The 18844-nt window shown below is 47.5% G+C and overlaps 1 protein-coding gene across 1 annotated transcript in view; it reads left to right on the top strand.

The window, feature by feature from the left end:
* cacna2d3a (calcium channel, voltage-dependent, alpha 2/delta subunit 3a) overlaps positions 1–18844 on the top strand; it is a 1400547-nt gene that overhangs the window by 1174419 nt on the left and 207284 nt on the right. Inside the window, exons 32-33 of the mRNA XM_072472475.1 lie at positions 8318–8393; positions 11553–11605. Of these exons, the coding sequence (XP_072328576.1) occupies positions 8318–8393; positions 11553–11605 (129 nt within the window). The remainder of the gene's footprint in view (positions 1–8317; positions 8394–11552; positions 11606–18844) is intronic.

The following is an 18844-nucleotide window of genomic DNA, read 5'->3' as shown; positions in this document are numbered from 1 at the left end:
GCTCAGGGAACCATCCAACGTCCTCCACGGTCTCCTTTTCCTTGAGGGCCTCGAGGACATTACGTGCTGACCACTGCTTCATTGCCTTGTGGTCAAAGGTGTTTTTCTTCAAAAACTTTTCCACCAAGGACAGGTGGTACGGTAAGGTCCAACTACTTGGAGCGTTCCGCGGCAATGAGGCCAGGCCCATCCTTCGTAACACCGGGGACAGGTAGAACCTCAGTATGTAGTGACACTTGGTGTTTGCATACTGGGGGTCCACGCACAGCTTGATGCAGCTGGACACAAAGGTGGCCAACAGGATGAGGGAGGCGTTGGGTACGTTCCGCCCTCCCTTCTCCAGAGGTTTGTACATGGTGTCCCTTCGGACACGGTCCATCTTGGATCTCCAGATGAATTTGAAGATGGCTCGGGTGACTGCTGCGGCGTAGGGTCGGGTTATGGGCCAGACCTTCGCCACGTGCAGTAGCACCGAGAGTACCTCACACCTGATGACCAGGGTTTTGCCCGCAATGGAGAGGGAGCGATGCTCCCACTAGCCCAGTTTCTGCCTTGCCTTTGCTATGCGCTCCTCCCAGGTTTTGGTGCACGCCCCAGCAGCTCCGAACCATATCCCCAGCACCTTCAGGTAATCTGACCTGACAGTGAAGGGGACAAAGGACCAGTCGGCCCAGTTTCCAAAGAACATGGCCTCGCTCTTGCCACGGTTTACCTTGGCTCCCGAGGCCAGTTCAAACTGGTCGCAGGTGGTCAAGAGCCTGCGCACAGACGCAGGATCCAAGCAGAAGACAGCAACGTCGTCCATGTACAGGGAGGCCTTGACTTGCATGCCTGGGATCGTCACTCCCCTTATACCCGGATCCTTCCTGATGGACTCGGCAAAAAGTTCTATGCAGCACACAAAAAGGGCAGAGGAGAGAGGGCAGCCCTGCCTGACTCCAGCTCTGATCTGGATCTTTTCTGATTCCCACCCATTGATTGAGACTGCGCTATAGATGTTTGTGTAGAGCAGTTTGATCCAATTGCAAATTCCCTCCCCAAACCCCATTTTGGAGAGCACATCCATCATGTAGGTGTGCGATATTCTGTCAAAAGCCTTCTCCTGGTCAAGGCTGATGAGGCAAGTGTCCACCCTCCTGTCCTGCACGTAGGCGATCGTATCCCTGAGTAGCGCGAGGCTATCAGAGATCTTCCTGCCGGGTACAGCACAGGTTTGGTCAGGGTGGATCACTGACTCCAGAGCAGACCTGACCTGATTGGCGATGACCTTGGCTAGAATTTTGTAATCCATATTCAACAGTGAAATGGGTCGCCAATTTCGAATTTCTTCCCTTTCCCCCTTCTGCTTGTAGATGAGGGTGATGATGCCTTTCCTTATGGACTCTGACATGCTGCCTTCCAGAAGCATACTCTCGTACACTTCCAGCAGATCTGGGCCCATCCAGTCCCACAGAGCCGAATACAACTCAACCGGTAAGCCGTCGCTTCCGGGAGTTTTACTCGTCTCGAAGGACTTGGCGGCCTTTGTCAACTCGTCCAGAGTTAGTGGTTTGTCCAGGTGACCTCCGTGATAGTCGACAGGAAGGTCTGGGAAACAGTGCTATCTGTTGGCTTCAGGTCATACAGTCCGGCATAAAAGGATTGGCTGATCCTCAGGATGTCAGACTGCGATGACTTTACAGAGCCATCTTCTTCCTTCAGGCTGCTGATCACAGAGGTCTCTCTGTGCACCTTTTGGAAGAAGAAGCGTGAGCACTTTTCGTCCTGCTCCACGGAGCGGACTCTGGAACGGAAGATAACCTTGGAGGCCTCCGGGGTGTAGAGCGAGGCTTGCTGGCTCTTCACCTCTTGGAGATCCTCCTTGACATCCACCCCCATCGACTGCAGCTGGAGCAAATTCTGCATACTTTTCTGGAGCCTGGACATGACCCCTCGTCTCTCTCTCACCTTTTGAACGCCTTTGAGGATGAAAAACCTCTTGGTATTCCCCTTGATTGCTTCCCACCAGAGATGTGGGGCGCCAAAGAGGGGTTTCACGGTTCTCCAACCTTTGTAATCCCTCCTGAGTTCCTCAAGGTTCTCAGGGGTCAGCAGTTTTACATTTAGCTTCCATGTCCCCCTGCCTACCCCCTGGTCTTCCTGCAGGTGGCAGTCGGCCAGTAGGAGGCAGTGGTCAGAGAAGAACACCGGCGTTACGTCGGTGGACCTGACCGTGAAAGCTCGGGACACAAAAAAGAAGTCTATCCTGGAGCGGACGGACCCGTCTGGCCGTGACCATGTGTATCTACGCTGCGCTCCGTCTGCAGGGTTGCTGCAGACGTCGAGCAGCTTGGCGTCTTTTACCGTTTCCATCAGGAGTCTGGACGTAGCGTCTAGTTTGCTGTCGGCTCTGCTGGATCGTCCAGCCGCATCGATGATGCAGTTGAAGTCACCACCCAGGATGACCGGCTTGGAGGTGGCCAACAGCAGTGGGAGTTGCTGAAAGACTGCCAGCCGCTCACTTTTTACGGCCGGGGCGTACACATTAATAAGTCTGAGAGGGGTGTTTTTGTATTTCACATCTGCTACGAGGATGCGCCCGCCCACCACCTCCTTAACGTCGGAGATGGTGAAGTTGCCTCCCCGCAGCAGAATACCCAGGCCAGAGGAGCGGCAGTCGTTTCCTCCTGACCAGATGGACGGCCCGTGGGACCACCAGCTCGACCAGCGCCTGTAGTGGCTGAGGTGCGGAATTCCGCAATCCTGCAGGAACAGTAGGTCGGCTTTCACATTTCCTAAATAGTTGAGTGTGGCTACACACCGCGAAGTATCTTTGATGCTTCGCACATTTATGGATGCAATTTTTAAACCCATTATAAAAAGGTAGATTTACCAGTCTCAAGAGTCCAGAGTCTATACAGTTGGCTGTTCCAGCTGTTGGATGTTCCCCAGCATGCCGGTGGTGCTTGCAAACTTTAGCACAGTTGCAGGGCTGAGAAAACTGTTCTGGTCCGCACTGGCCCCGTGATTTTGATGCAGATGCATTGGGGGGGTGGTGTAGCCCTGGCGTTCGTTGTGGCAGTCAGTAGGTGTTGGGGTTGCAGGCCGGTCTTCGCCTGGGTTGGTGCTGCTTGTTACTATCGGGGGTAGGTCTGTGACCTTGTTTTCAATGTCCGGCGTTTGCTGGCCATTGGTCATATTGCTGTTCCCATGAGCCAGGGGTTGATTGTCTCGGCGGGTTTTATTTTCTTCCCGGTTGGTGGTCTGGGGGGTCTGTGCCTCCCGTTCCACGTTGGTGCTTTGCCTCTTTATTTGAGGCCGATTCTTGTCCTGTTGTCCCTCATCGGAGGAGGTGTCGGCGCTAAGTGCGCTGGCTGAAAGGTGTCGCTTTTTGCCACTCCCCCTCGGGGGGTTCTTCAGTTTGTTTTTTTGTTTTCTCTTTCGTTTGTCCCTGTTCACTGTTTCCCAGGGCTCTTTATTCTTTGTCCCATCCTCTTCCTCTTCCATTGAGTGTTCCTCATCAGATGAGGCTGGGGTTGGGTTGTCAGGGCGTGCTGGGGTCTCATCTTTTGTTGCTTTTCCGCATTCTGTGCCATGGTGTCTTTTTCGGTGGAGGGTGTATGCACCTCCTCTCTGGTCGCCTTTTCAACTCCGCTGCTGATGATCTGTGCATATGTTGCCCCGCGTTTCGGGCAGGCCCTGTAAAGATGGCCGGCCTCCCCACACAGGTTGCAGCACTTGTCTTCTTTGCAGTCCTTAGTCATGTGTCCCTCCTGCCTGCAGTTTTTGCAGAAGGTCACACTGCAGTTTGCGGCAACATGCCCCGTTTTGCCACAGGTGTGGCATACTCGTGGCTGTCCCACGTAGTAGAGGTAGCCACGATTTCCTCCAATAGCGAAACTGGAGGGGGGATGCAGGATGGTTCCGTTGCCGTCTGTTCTCAGAGTCACCTTGACCTGGTGCTCACTTGTCCAGATGCCGAAGGTGTCTTTCACTTGCACGCTGTCACTTTTCAGCTCAGCGTACCTGGCGAGGAACGTGAGCACATCAGACACAGGGACGTGGGGGTTGTACGTGTGCAGTGTAACAACCCGATTTTGCTGCGACGGTAGCGTAAACAGAGGCTCCGCAGTCAGGATCGACAGGGGACTCTGGTTACCTTTTTCCTTGAAGACGTTCAAGAATTTGATGCACGCTGCGACGCTCTTGAAGGTGACATCAAAAATACCATTGTTGGGGAAGTTTTGCAAGCAGAAGATCTCTGTTGCTTTAAACCCACAACACTCGAGCAGCACCCGTTTCACGAAGAGTTTCTGGCCCACAGGTGACTCTCCTTCCGTTTTCTTCACTGTGACTCGGACAGTGTTTCGCACTCCCCAGCCTGGTGGTCGGGATGCAGCTGCATCCATAGCTCGTACGTTGGGTCTGAACTGTATGGCGTTAGGCCTAAACCAGAGGTTTAGGCCAGCATGGAGATCCACCAATAGCAGCCAAGCTCCAAACACTTCCTCTTTGACGACTTCAATCCCTCCGAGTTCTCCAATCCACGATCGACATCGAAATCCTCAGCTTCTCTCGATCAAATGAAACTACACTTGTTCTGAGCCAAAAGGCCGAGAAGCGTCTAACTGGAGCTGCAGCTGAACATACTGCTTGCACGTGAAGGAGCAAGGGACAGTGGACATGTCCCTGAACTCCCACATCACACATGAGGAGCATGACATGGGTCTGGGATCTCCTGCTATGTCTTAAACCTCAGGTTAACTTATGCAACTACAATGCCAAAAAAAAATAGACAAATGAAAAGAAAAGAAAAACTACTTAGCAGTCACCACTACTTACCAGATAGATTCAAATTTAGCTGGTCTCCTCCTGGCCAATCTAATCACAGCGCACCTGTGACGTCTACCCGCTTACCATCCCAAGATGCCATTGGTCCAACCACTCGTCTCCGCTCGGCTCCTGAAATGTCAGAAGAAAGAAAACAAAACAAAAGGGAAAAAGCACCTCTTCCCACTCTGCACCAAATTACCACCCTGCACCAAATTACCACCCTGCTGCAAATTACCAAGTTCCAATCCTCACTTGGGCTCTCTCACTCACTTAGGCTGTCTCGACTTCACCGCGCGCAAAGCCTACTGAGTGTGCGCTTTATGCCTCTTTTATATAGAACCCAGCTAAACTGAGATGACTCCCACTAGTTAAGCTTCAAACATAAGAATACAATTTAAGCATGAAGTTGCAGGAAAGATGGCCGTGGATATGGGAGGTGACAATATATTCAAGGACTTTGGCGAGGTAGAGGGGTTTTGGAGTTTGTGTAGTTGGTTCAAGCAGAGAAGGGAGAAGGAGGGCTCGACTCAGAATGGGAGTGATGAAAGGGGGTGGCAGTACTTGCAGAGGGAGAACCATATACAGTGGGCAGGATTCTCCACTCCCACGCCGAAGTGGCCCCGCCGTCGTGAACGCCGTCGAGGTTCACGGTGGCGCGGAATGGCCCGGGTCCCGACCGATTAAGGCCCTGACAATGGGCCAGTATCGGGGCTGCGTCATCTACACGCGCCAGGCCTTGTCGCCCGCGTAAAAGCGGCACCGCATAGATGACGCGGCCGGCGCCGCATAACGGACGCCATCCATGCATGCACGGGTTGGCCGGCGCCAACCCGCGCATGCGTGGTTGCCGTCCTCTCTAAGTCCACCCCGCAAGAAGATGGGGACGGATCTTGCGGGGCCACGGAAGGAGGGAGGTCCTCCTTCAGAGAGGACGGCCCGACGATCGGTGGGCACCGATCGCGGGCCACCCCACATTCTAGGTGAAGCCCGGTGCAGGATCCCCCCTCGCCCCCCCCACAGGCCGCCCCCCCCAGCGTTCACGACTGCAGCGACCAGGTGTGGACGGCGCCGGGGGGAACCCGCCGTTTTGGCCTGGCCACTCGGCCCATCCGGGCCTCAGAATAGCGGGGGTGCCGGAGAATCGCCATTTTGGGTGTCTCCGGCGATTCTCCGGCCTGCGGCCCGCGAAACTCGACCAGGCCATTCCCGCCGCTTGGGAGAATCGCGGGAGGGCGTCGGACCGGCGTCCCCGGAAATTTTGGCGGCCCAGGCGATTCTCCCAACCGGCGTGGGAGTGGAGAATCGCACCCAATGTTTTGCATATCAGTATTATTTTTCATCTAGTTTGAATTTGAACAGAAATAATTCAATACATCACATTTCATAGGTGTGAAAAATCCTATTTTTGTGGCTTGAATGATTCTGTAATGGGAAGAAATAACAAGTAATTGGAGAAGAAAGCATGGACAGGAGTCATCAATGACAGTTTTATGCTAACAAATAAATGCCTTTCTTTTAAAAATGATTGCTAATGTCTATAGAATAAAATGTCACACTGAGCAGCTATCCATAACTGATTAGCACCTCAAAACCCACACTTATTGGCCTCTTTGTTCCGGTCTGTGACAAAACCACAACCACAACTCCCTCTTCTCTTGAGGAAATCTACCCACGAAGATCGAGCAATTTCTATCGCGTTGATTTCCCCTTTCCCTGTTGTCTGTTTGAATCTGGTGCTAAGTCAACGGGATCTCCAGCTATCCAACAGCAGTGATGTCAACAAGCAGGGTAAACTGCCAATCACATTGAAAAATTCTCTCAGACAACAAATCAGGAAGTAAAATGCCTTGAATTTTTCACTTTGAATTAACATTTTAGAGGCAGCAAAACAAATGTTTGCGCCTACACATGGGATTAAGGCAGACACTGAAATATATATATATGGTTTAAAAATATGTGAATTTTCTTCATCATTACGGATGCATTTTCCAGAAATATAGAAATATCTTTTGGAAACAGTGAGGCTGTAATGAAGCTGCTAACATCCCTGTCACACCTCGTTCTTTCTCATGTGTTTTCATAGTGAGATTAATCATTCAAAAGGACAAGTTCTCAGCAGTTCAGTAATCTCTACTTGTATGTCGTTTATGAGGGGAGTTCAACAGCACACATATGGGGACTCAGAGATTCACTGACAAAAACTTCTGGTTTTCCTTGTTTAACTGCACATGTGCAGACTCCAGACGTTGCTATCAGTTTCAGAGGCGGAATGGCGATGAACGCTACACATTTTGCCATCCTCCATAATATGGGCCATTAAGCTATAGTACATTATTTAGTGATATACTATCCTACTGATCCAAGATCAATGATAAACTGCTATCATTTTGTTTACTTGGATTTGATAAAGCAGTGCATGTTCCATGTAAGTCTAGTTGGCCAACTCTTTTCCAACTCAATCTGTTTACTCCGAAATTAATACATGTTTTAAACTGTGGTTTTCCGTAATGAACGCTTGATTGTGAAAATTCATCAATCCCTTCTCGAAGAACGTTCAAATATTTTATTGTGATCGTGTTTTATACTTGTTACAATGCCTTGATCTAATGGTCCGGATTTTGTGGTCAGCAGCAAAGGGATAATACTCACCACTGGCCTCTTAGAAAGCTGCCCGCAAAGTTCGAGCAATCTCTTTGGTGCAGATTTTGCCTTTTCGGGTGTCAGCTTTATTCCGACGCAAGCTCAAGGTTTTTTTTTTAAGCATCCGGTAACAGTGCTGTCATCACGTAGGATAGGTAGCCAATCACTGAAGAGTTTTCTGACAGCAAACCAAGAAACAAAAAGCACTGATTATCCTTCACTTTTTAATCATTTTACAGACAGCGAAATAAAGATTGGGACCTACACATGCGGTTAAGGTGGAAGCTGAAATATCAAACAAAAAAATAACTTGCTATTTTGAAAATCTATGGAATTTCTTTTTATCGTGCTGTAGAAATTTTACATTCTACAAATATAACATTACTCTGTCAGAGCAAGAAAGGTTATTTAGTTGTAATTATAACATATGCCATAAAAGACCCAGCTACACCTCAACAAACAATGCGTAACATTTTGAAGGGTTTACACAGCCAGACTGACAGTGTAAAAAGTGGAAGATCACGTCGATTCAAGTGTTTGCTGAGATTTCCATCATTGAGATTTTCAACAGCGCACGCTGTGGAATAGCAGGCATCACTGAAATCAACTCCTGGATTTCTAAGTTTAACTCTGCATATGTGGACGGCAGAAGCTGCTGTCAGTTCCACAGAGTAATGACGACAACATTGATAGTTTGCCATCATTACAACTACAAATTCCGGGCCACTGTATTCTGTGTGTTTTCTTCAGTCCCTTTACTTTAAGTTATGATGACCTGTAATTGAAATATTGTTTTTCATTTTGATTTGAAAAATTTTATTCTGTTCCTTTTCCTGTTAAGTAGTTTTCTGCTTTTCTTTTTTAGAATAACACTTTATGACTACCAAGCCATGTGTAGAGCAACCGTAGACAATAGCGACAGTGCACATAGCTTACTGGATGTAAGTACAGTGAGCATTACAGTAATGTTCCATATGCAGAGATTGATGTGTGAACAGAACAAATCAGAGACTTGGGCCTGTATTTTCGTCCGTGAACCGGGTACGCAGAGTCGGGAGAATTCCCGGCTCTTCAAACCTGATTGTTTAAAATGGCTGCCTGGCTGTCAGATTTTCAGTCAGAGTTGGGGGCCGGCTATATCAGAAGTCAGGGAGGGGGACGCCAAAAAGAGAATGCCATGTGCAGGCCGGGCTGGGTACAAGGCCTGCCTCGGGCTCCGGCACTGTGCCCAAATGTTTTTTAAAAAGAATTAAGGCAAGAGGCATCCTTCCAACCATCACCCCTCACACCCCCACACACTCCACATGCCCCATTCATGTCAACCCATGCCACCTCATGCCTTGTAGCCATCCTATAACCGCTCATACTCGCTATGCAAACTTATGCCCGAAACTCACCCCATAACTCCTCAAACTCCATGCCTACCTCTACCACTGCCCCCACTTCCCCATGTCCCCTCATACCCTCCTTGCCAACCCATACGCCTCTACCTACCTAATGGCCCTTTATACCCCTTATGCCAACTTACTGTCAATCCATGCCAACACATGCCCCCCCCCCCACCCCCACCCACCACCCTTTGTCCTTACACCCAAAATGCCAACTCACCCAGTATCCACCATGGACAAACCTCAGGACCTATGTAGAGATTAGATAAAATCAAGTTCTGAATGTCAATTGCTGACCTCACTGTATTGAAGAAAACACTTGCATTCCCAAAATCACAGCATCGTTATATTGCAGGAGGCCATTTGGACCATTGTGTCTGCACCAGCTCTCTAAAGAAGCATCATGGCTTAGTGCTACTCTCCTGTCTTTTCTCCATACTGCTGCACATTGTTTCTATTCAAGTAATCATTTAATGCCCTCTTGAATGCCTTGATTGAACCTGCCTCCACAAAAATTCCAGGCAGTGCATTCCAGACCCGAACCGCTTGCTGCGTGAAAAGGTTTTATCTCACATCACATTTACTGCTGTTCAAAATTACTTAAATCTGTACCTTCTTGTTCTTGATCCTTTTACAAGTGGGAACAATTTCTTCCCTATCTACTTTGTCTAGCCCCTTCATGATTTTGAACATCTCTATTTCGTGAAACATTTACTAAATTTGCAATCCTTCAATAGCATAAAGCCTTATAATAGTAAACATTTCATTTAAGCGCACAATCCCTTGTAGCAACAAGCACTGGAATTCATAATCCCACTTCAAAGAGTCAATAACCTCTTTTAGCTGTCAATCAAACTGAACTCTGAAATGGCAGTCACCTGACTGTGATTACAGATGATTGTGATATCAGTCATGCAGCAGTAATCCAGCAATGGAAGCCCTCAGCCTTATATCAACAGACAGAGTGATTTTTCTTAACACTCTAGATATTTTCTTTCAAAAATTTAAAGTGCAGGACTTCTAAATGCCTTGATGACTTGACAGCTCCCTTTGGCAGGTGTTTTTGATAGTTCCTCTTCACACTTTTGAAAAGCCCTCATGTCAGTTGGGCTTTGACAGGTCCAATGAGCTCGACAGTTAATGAGTATATGCACTTTCTACACAAATTCATGCCTACTTTTAACAATTCCAAAGTGCACCCGACCTCCCCCAAAAGGAACCTGACCAAAGGGCATCCTCTCCCTCAAAGGTTTCCCACGATCAGATCCAAAAGGATACCTTACCTCTTCAAAGTTGTCCCCTGGCTATCCAAAGAAATGCACAGAGTTCAAACCTTTTCTTAACAGTTATACTCTGCACACTTTAGATTTCACTTTTCTGGGCTATCAGAATCTGACTTCAGCTGAGGCAACGGGTGATTTAAACAGCCAGCTGCCTCAGGGAACCGCATATACAAAACAGGAACCACTCCTGCAAAAATTGGAATTTGGGGGCAGGAAATATGATTTTCTGGCACTTCTGCCATTTTCACCATGGCTCCGTCTTGACGAAAATCCAGGTCTTCGTGTATTTGCGGGTGTTTATCAATTTTAACTAAAACTGATTAGAATCCCAATATTAAACAATCTAATTTCATCGTGGGAAAAACATCAACTAAATTTCACACAGCATGAGAAAACTGTTGTGCATAGGAAGGCTCTTAATAACATTGTTGTTGCTAATAGAAGATATGTATTACATTATTACTCCTGGGTGTACCGAATTAATTCCCTTACCTGAATGATCTTCAAATAATATAAGAACACTGAAAGCACAATGAAACATTGTGCCTTCAATGACTGCAGTGTTATGTACGCTAAATAATTTTAAGGCACTGTGGTGTAGTGGTTATGTTACTTGACTATTATTCTATAGATATGGATCAATAATCCAGAAAACATGGGTTAAAATCCTACCATGGTAATTTTAGAATTTGAATTACGTTTATGGCCTGAGTTCTCTGGCCGTTCACTGGCAGCAGGATTCTCAAGTCTCACTGGCAGCGCACCCCTGCTCACAGGTTTCCCGGTGGCATGGGGTGGCTTCAATGAGAATTCCCACTGACAGCGGCGGGAAAAGAGAATCCCGCCACCAGTGAACGGCACGCTGCCGACCACTGCCCAAAAAAACATGCATCTGGGAAGCCGAAGAATCCCACCTTATAAAAGGTCTGGAATCATAAAGCTAGCATCAGAAAAATAAAATTGCCGTATAGCTACCAATTGTAAAACCAAACTGCTTAATTTGTGTATTTTATGGGAGGAAACATAATGCCTTTATCTGGTCTGACCTCTATGTGACGGCTCACATTTGCTCTCTGAAGTGGCCTAGCAAGGCTTTTGGTTTTATCAAATGACTATAAAAAATAACAAGATAGATACCTATATCCTGAGAGTGAATTAAAAGAACACGTAAAACGGTAATTTCCTTCTGAATGCAACAGAGCCAGAAACCAGTGAATTTAACCTACAATGTCTTCATGTTTTAGCAACGTACTGACTATCTTGTAACTAGTTCCCCTTATTAGAATTTTAAAACTTAACATTTTATGTCTAAGATCAAATGAAATCCACATCTTTATATAAATTAATTCTACCAGTTTTTGACTTGTTGGTACTATTGAAGAACAGAATGTTCATGCCTGCTTGAACTAATTCAGTTTCTTCTCTGCAGCCTTATTATGTCTTCTTTGCCGCAATAAAGTGGATTATGACTGAACTTATCTTGTAAGTAAATTCTCTGTCAAATTCCTAAAGTTTGGTTTGCTGTTGTTCGTATTGATTTCAATGGTTATAAACTCAGATAGGAAACCACACATAAATTGCCCACTATTTTGGGATTTATTTATAATACTGTGACACAACAGTTGAGAAGTTTTATATGCAATCTATTTTGAATTTTTCTAATGCAAGTAATGTTTGTAGTCAAGCACTTTGAATTTAGCTATTAGGGACACAATTCAGCACTAAATGGATTCAATTATGTAAAAGTTCCATTAACTTTTCTTCTTGGAGATTTCCACAAGGAAAACAAATTAAGAATTCTGTATTTTTGATACATTTGGATCATCATTAATATTAAACCAAGTGCTCTAATGATCATTTATTAACTTAAGAACAGGATATGTGGGCCTTAGTTTCCTGCTTTTAGCTTTGTAGATGCTGAGAATATCCGCTGCCCCTCTGGTGAAATTGAAGGTTGCTGTTGGTGTTGGAGTGTTTTCGCCACTGATTTTATCACTGTTAAATAATAACATTGCTAACTGTACTTCATTTCAGAAAGTCAGAGTTTAAATCCTGCTGAATACTGGTGAATACATTTTAGCTCTCAACTACTGTCTGTTAAAGGTTCAAAGTGACATGAGTTTGGGATTTTAGTTGTTTATATCACAAAATGATTTCTAAATCAGTCGAATGCATTGAATGCCTTTAATCTCGCCACCAAAAGACTTCAAGATGCTGAGAATATCCGCTGCCCCTCTGGTGAAATTGAAGGTTGCTGTTGGTGTTGGACTGCACTATATTTAAAAAGAGAACGCAAGCTCAATTAACATATTTTTAGTACAAAATGATGCTCTATCTTTGTACATTAAAGAAGAAACACTTAAATTACTCTCTCCATTTCTGAGATAAGCTGAACTTTCCCTCCCATTGCAATTTCAAATTTTCCACAACTCCATACTCACTAGCACTTTATGTCCAATGAGCAAGAATACTTCAAAGCAGATTGGACGTTGATCTCTACTACCGAAGGTAGCAAAAGTGAGTTTCAGCCAGGTGCACCTATTCTTAGGCAGTATACATTTTCTCTCCTCGTGTGCCACTTATACCTTATTCAGGCCAGTCTAAAACAAGGAAGGAAAAGTGATCATCTAAATTCAAATTCTGTCACCTAGTATAAGAGGTACGCTCCTCATTTTCAATAAATAGGCCATGGTTTCGTTTCTGATCTCTAAAAAAGGAGTTGGTGCAAGTCATCTATATATTCAGCTTGAAGTCAGCGCAAAATAATAAATAACCAAAAACTGCGCAAGGACATCCATATGATTTTTATGGCACCATGGCTATCATCATCTTTTCAAATGAAAACAGGTAGAATGGGAAATTGGGACACACAGTATTCAAGTAAGGATGTATTGCTGAGGATGTATCAATGGAGCCAGATATCATTGCTGGGATTATCTGAAAAGCAGCATCAAGGTTAGGATTATTGTAACTAAAAGACTTCCAGTTGCGGCATGTAGGTGGAGGTCACATGTTTGGTGGCTCCTGCGAGAGGTGTCTTTTTTGGACTCTTTACACCCAGTTTTTGGGAAAATTCCAACGTGAGAAGTTGTGGGAAGGTCTAAGGCATTTCAAGAATGTCAAAAACCAGAAAAAAGAACCCAGGGGAAAGGGAGTGAGTGAAAGTCCAAAGTCAGTGAGGAGTTCAGCAGGAAAAAAGATGGTGGGAGAGAGCTCGTCGGGTGGAGCCGCACCCTTCATGATTGAAAAGGTGGCTGAAGTGATGGCCGGGGAGTTTGAGCGGCTGTACTCAAAACATTTGAACGGCACCCGACAGTGATGTTATCCTCGCATAAGTGGGTGGGTGAGACCCTTGCCTTGATGAGAGAGGAGTTGGTGAAGGAGTTTGATAGCGGTGCGGGAAAATGAAGGGGATGGAAGAAGCATTGTCACGGCATAGTGACCAGTTCACCTCTATGGGTGAGGAGTTGCGGAAGGTGGCAGATATCAACAGAGAGCTGAGAGCCAAAGTAGAGGACCTAGGGAATAGGTCACAAAGGCAACATTTGAGGATCGTGGGTGTGCTTGAGGGGGTGCGAGGGCCTGAGGCCTACAGAGTACTTTACCAAGATGCTGCCCAAGCTGATGGGGAAGGGGAGGGAACATTGGACAGGTCCCACTGATCGCTCCAGCTGAAACTAAGAACGAATGAACCGCTGATAGCTGCGATTGTCTGCTTTCACTATTTTCAAGTAGGGCGGCAGGGTGACACCAAGGAACCGGGTTCAATCCCGGCCTGGGTCACAGTCTGTGTAAAGTTTGCACATTCTCCCTGTGTCTGCGTGGGTTTTATTCTCACAGCCCAAAGATCTGTAGGTTAGGTGGATTGACCACATTAATTGCCCCTTAATTGGAACACTTTAAAATAAATACATTAAGAAAAAAGCAATTATCAAGTGAAGGAGAAGGCACTGAGGTGGACGAAGGGGAAGCAGGAGGTGGAGTGGGACAGTAATAGTATGCTTATATATCAGGATCTGACAGCCGAGCTGGTGAGGAGACGGGCAAAATTCGGTTGGGCTAAGTCAGCATTGTATCAAAGTTTGGTGTGATCTACTCAACGAAGCTAAGGGTCACAGATAACGGCAGAGAATACCACTTTGAGATGGCGGCGGAGGCGTTTGTGAACACATAAACCTGGGACTGGGCTGAGTTTGGACTTTGCTGGATTTCCTTTATGTTGTCCTTTCCCTTTATGGATTGAAAAGATGGCTGTAGTGATGGCCAGGCAGTTTCAGCACCTGTACTTTTTCATGGTGGGAAGGCGCTGCTAACTGGGACAAAGACGGTAGAGTATTCGGCGATCGTGGTATCAGGCCATGCTCCACACTGGGTAGATGTGGTCTTGGAGAAGGGTCCAGCCCAGAGCCTGGCGTGGAGCCTCGATATGGGTTTGGTGGCAGATCAGAACCTTTGTCCTAAAATGGTGAAGGTGTATGTCGAGTTTAACCAGAATGGGGAGATCTCACCGTCTGGGAGGCGTTGAAGGCTGCAGTGAGGGGAGAGGTCATTTAATTCAAGGAGAAGGTGGATAGGGAGGCACAGGAGGAATGGCAGCAGCTAATTTTGGAGTTAGATGAGAGATATGCGGAGGACCCAGAGCCGGAACTTTTGATGAGGAGGAAGGAGTTGCTGGTGAAGTTTCATGTTCTCTTCATGGGGAGGGCAGTCCGGCAGCTCAGGCAAGCGTGGGGGGTTCATCTATGAGTATGTGAGAAGACCAGTCGATTGCCGGCTGGCCAGCTCCGCGGCAGGCAGTAGCGAGGGAGATCGTGCGGATTGGGGATGGGCTGGGTGGGCCGTTGGTGGCGCCGGAGCAGATGAATAAGATGTTTGAAGGCTTTTATAGTGACTTGTTTGAGTTGCAAATGAGGGAATTTCTGGAGCATCTGGGGGAGGAGGAGGAAAAGGCTGGATTAGAGGAACCAATGAGGGTGGAAGACGTTCAGGCGGCAATAGGAAAAATACAGTCGGGTAAGGTGCTGGGCTGGATGGGTCCCCGGTGGAGTTTTATAAAAAATGTAGGGATAAGTTGGCACTGCTGATGGTAGAAATGTTTGAGGATGCAATGGTAACGGGAGTATTGCCGGAGATGATGGGACAGGCATCCATCTCGCTATTACTTTAAAATAAAAGAACGATCCGGTGGAATGTGGTCGTAGAGGCACATTTCTCTGCTGAATGGGTGAATGCTCAGATATTGCCGAAGGTATTGCCAGTGAGGTTGGAGGAGAGGAGTGCCTTCCGAAGGTGGTGGGGAGGATCAGACGGGGTTTATCAAGGGCAGGCAGATGTCGTTGAATGTGCGGAGGCTGCTGAATGTGGTGCTTTCGTTGGCAGAAGAAAGGGTGCTGGAGGTGGTGTCAGATGCGGAAAAGGTGTTTGACGGAGTGGAGTGGAGTTATTTGTTTGCTGTGCTGGAGAAATTTGGGATTGGGCCTAAGTTTGTGGCGTGAGTGTAATTGTTATGCAAAGATCCGACAACATGTGTGCAAATGAACAATATGAATTCCGGGTACTTCCCATTATTTCGGGGAACGAGGCAGGGATGCCCCATCCCCCTTCTTTTCGCGCTGGCGATTGAGCATGGAGGAGTTCGGACTTATGGAAGAAGACAGTGGGGGGGGGGGGGGGGAGCATAGGTTGTCTCTGTATGTGGATGATCTGCTGCCGTACATCTCGGACCCAAGCTCGTCGGTGGGGGATATCACGGGGGTGCCAAGGAAATTTGGGGCGTTTTGGGGGTAAAAGTTAAATTTTGAGGAATAAGTATTTTGTGGTGTCTTCTCCAGGGGCAGGAATGGGAGGGTTGCCATTCTGGGTAGCGAGAACTCATTTTACGTATTTGGGGGTGCAGTTGGCGTGAGACTAGGCACGACTTTGTAAGCTTAATTTCACGAGGCCGGTGGGGAGGGTGTAGGAGGACTTGGTGCGATGGCATCGTCTCCCCTTGTAGCTGGTAGGCAGGCTGCAGGCAGTAAAGATGAACATTTTGCCACAGTTCCTGTTTCTGTTCCAGTCTGCCGGTCTTTTTGCCAAAGTCATTCTTTAGGGGGTCGGCAAGCTGGTCTCGTCGTTTGTATGGGCAGGGAAGGTGGCTAGGATAAGGAAGACGGTGCTCCAAAGGGGGCGGCAGTCGGTGGGGAGTTTGGCCGTTCCACATTTTTTATACTATTACTGGGCGGCAAAAGTGGAGCAGGTGCGGGCTGGAGTAGAGAGATGGAGGCTTTGTGGATGCGGATGGAGGCAGGTTCTTGTAAAGGGTCGGGTTTGCAGGCGCTGGCAACGGCGCCACTACCATTTGCCCCTGGGAGGTACTCGGGTAGTCCTGTGGTGGTAGTCACTCTGAAGGTTTGGAGGCAATTCCGACGGCACTTTAAGTTGAGGGCAGGCTCGAGCGTGATACCGATAAGAGGGAACCATGGGTTTGAGCCAGGTAGGATGGATGCGAGGTTCCGGAGATGGGAGGAGAGAGGGGTGAAAGAGATAAAGGATTGCAGTTCGCAAGCTTGGAGGAGTTGGGGGTGAGGTTTGGGCTCCAAAGTGAGGAGGGCTTCATGTATATGCAGGTGCGGAACTTTGCAAGAAAGGTCTTCCTGAACATTCCGGTGTCACCGTCCTCCTCATTGCTGGAGGAGGTGCTGTCGGTGGGGGGACTGGAGGGCAGGGATGTTGTGGCAATTTACAGTAGGATTATGGAGGAAGGTAACAGGTCCATGGAAGGGATTAAGGTCAAGTGGGAGGAAGAGTTACGGATAGTGTTGGAGGAGGGATTATGGTCTGAATTGCTGCAAAGAGTCAATGCCTCAACCTCATGCACGAGGCTGGGGTTAATTCATGAAGTCGAGGATGAGCCAGTTGTTTGGAGGGGTGGAGGATAGCTGCGAGCGTTGTGAGAGGGCCCAGCCAATCATGTCCATATGTTAAGGTCCTGCCCGAGGTTGGAGAAATTTTGGGGAGCAGTTTTGAGCACCGTGTCAGAGGTCCGACATGTAGATTTGGAGCCTGGACCCCTGCAGGCCAGATTTGGCGTGTCAGACCTGCCAGCATTGAAGACAGGTGTGGGGGCAGACATCTTAGCCTTTGCCTCGTTGATAGTTCACAGGCAGGTCCTGTTGGGGTGGAGGGCAGCTTCTCCACCCCCCCTCATGCCTCGGTTTGGCTGGAGGATCTAATGGAGTTCTTTAGATTTGGAGACGGTTCCACAAGATGCGAGCTTTGTTTATCTTACACTTTGGGGATCTGGTTGCCTTCAAGGGTGAGGGAGGATAGTTCGGGGGCGACAGCATTGAGGTTGTGTTTATTTGTTGTAAAAATGTTTAAATATTTCAAATTTGAATAAAAATATATTTTTTAAAAGATTATTATATTTGTTGAACTACATCAAATGGTAGTAGATGGTTTGAGCATCACCTTCAGGATTAGAATTGCCTTTTCACTGGGGCACTTAGTTGCCATTGGGTAAAACACAAAACGATGCAGCAGAATCACAGAATAATATAGAGCAAAAGAGGCCATTTGGTCCATTGAGTCTGCACTGCTGCATGAAAAACACCTGACCTGCCTGCCTGGCTAATCCCATTGCCATTACTTGGACCATAGCCTTGAATGTTATGACGTGCTAAGTGCTCTTCCAGGTACCTTTTAAAGGATGTGAGGCAACCCGCCTCTACCACCCTCCCAGGCAGTGCGTTCCAGACCGTCACCACCCTCTGGGTAAAACAGTTTTTCCTCAAATCCCCCCTAAACCTCTTGCCCCTCACCTTGAATTTGTGTTCTCTCATAGCTGACCCTTCAACTAAGGGGAACAATTGCTCCCTAACATGCAAAGTCCGATCCCAACCCACCATTAATGCATCTATTTAGTCACAGTGGAGTTCAGGGCATCCAGGAAAGACATTCTGGAGGGCAGCACGGTAGCACAGTGGTTAGCACAGTTGCTTCACAGCTCCAGGGTCCCAGGTTTGATTCCTGGCTTGGTCACTATCTGCGTGGAGTCTCCACGTTCTGACCGTGTCTTCGTGGGTTTCTTCCTGGTGCTCCGGTTTCCTCCCACAGTCCAAAGATGTGCAGGTTAGGTGGATTGGCCGTGCTAAATTGCCCTTAGTGTCCAAAAAGGCTAGGTGGGGTTATGGGGATAGGGCGGAGGTGTGGGCTTAAGTGGGGTTATCTTTCCAATGGCCGGTGCAGACTCCGTGGGCCGAATGGCCTCCTTCTGCACTGTAAATTCTATGATTCTATCCACCCTGTCCATGCCCCTCATAACCTTGTACACCTCGATCAGGTCGCCCCTCAGTCTTCTCTGCTCCAGAGAAAACAACCCAAGCCTATTCAGCCTCTCTTCATAACTTCAATGTTCCATTCGAGGCAACATTCTGGTGAATCTCCTCTGCACCCCCTCCAGTGCAATCACATTCTTCCTACGCTGCTGGTAATTTTGGCAATTACCTTAAAATTGCCCCCTCTGGTTACCAATCCTTTATTTCAGTGGAGAATTTCTCCTTGCATAATCCATAAAAACCCTTGATGATTTTGAATACATCTGCTATATCTCCCCTTAACCTTCATTTCAATAAGGAGGACAACCCCAGCTACTCTAGTATCTGTACAGAACTGAATTCTATATTCCTCGGGGATAATGTGCACCTACATTCCAGGGGCGGGATTCTCCAATAATGTCCC

This window comes from Scyliorhinus torazame, chromosome 13 (genome assembly GCF_047496885.1).
Source record: "Scyliorhinus torazame isolate Kashiwa2021f chromosome 13, sScyTor2.1, whole genome shotgun sequence".
NCBI lineage: Eukaryota > Metazoa > Chordata > Chondrichthyes > Carcharhiniformes > Scyliorhinidae > Scyliorhinus > Scyliorhinus torazame.
This window is presented reverse-complemented; position numbering and strand designations above follow the sequence as displayed.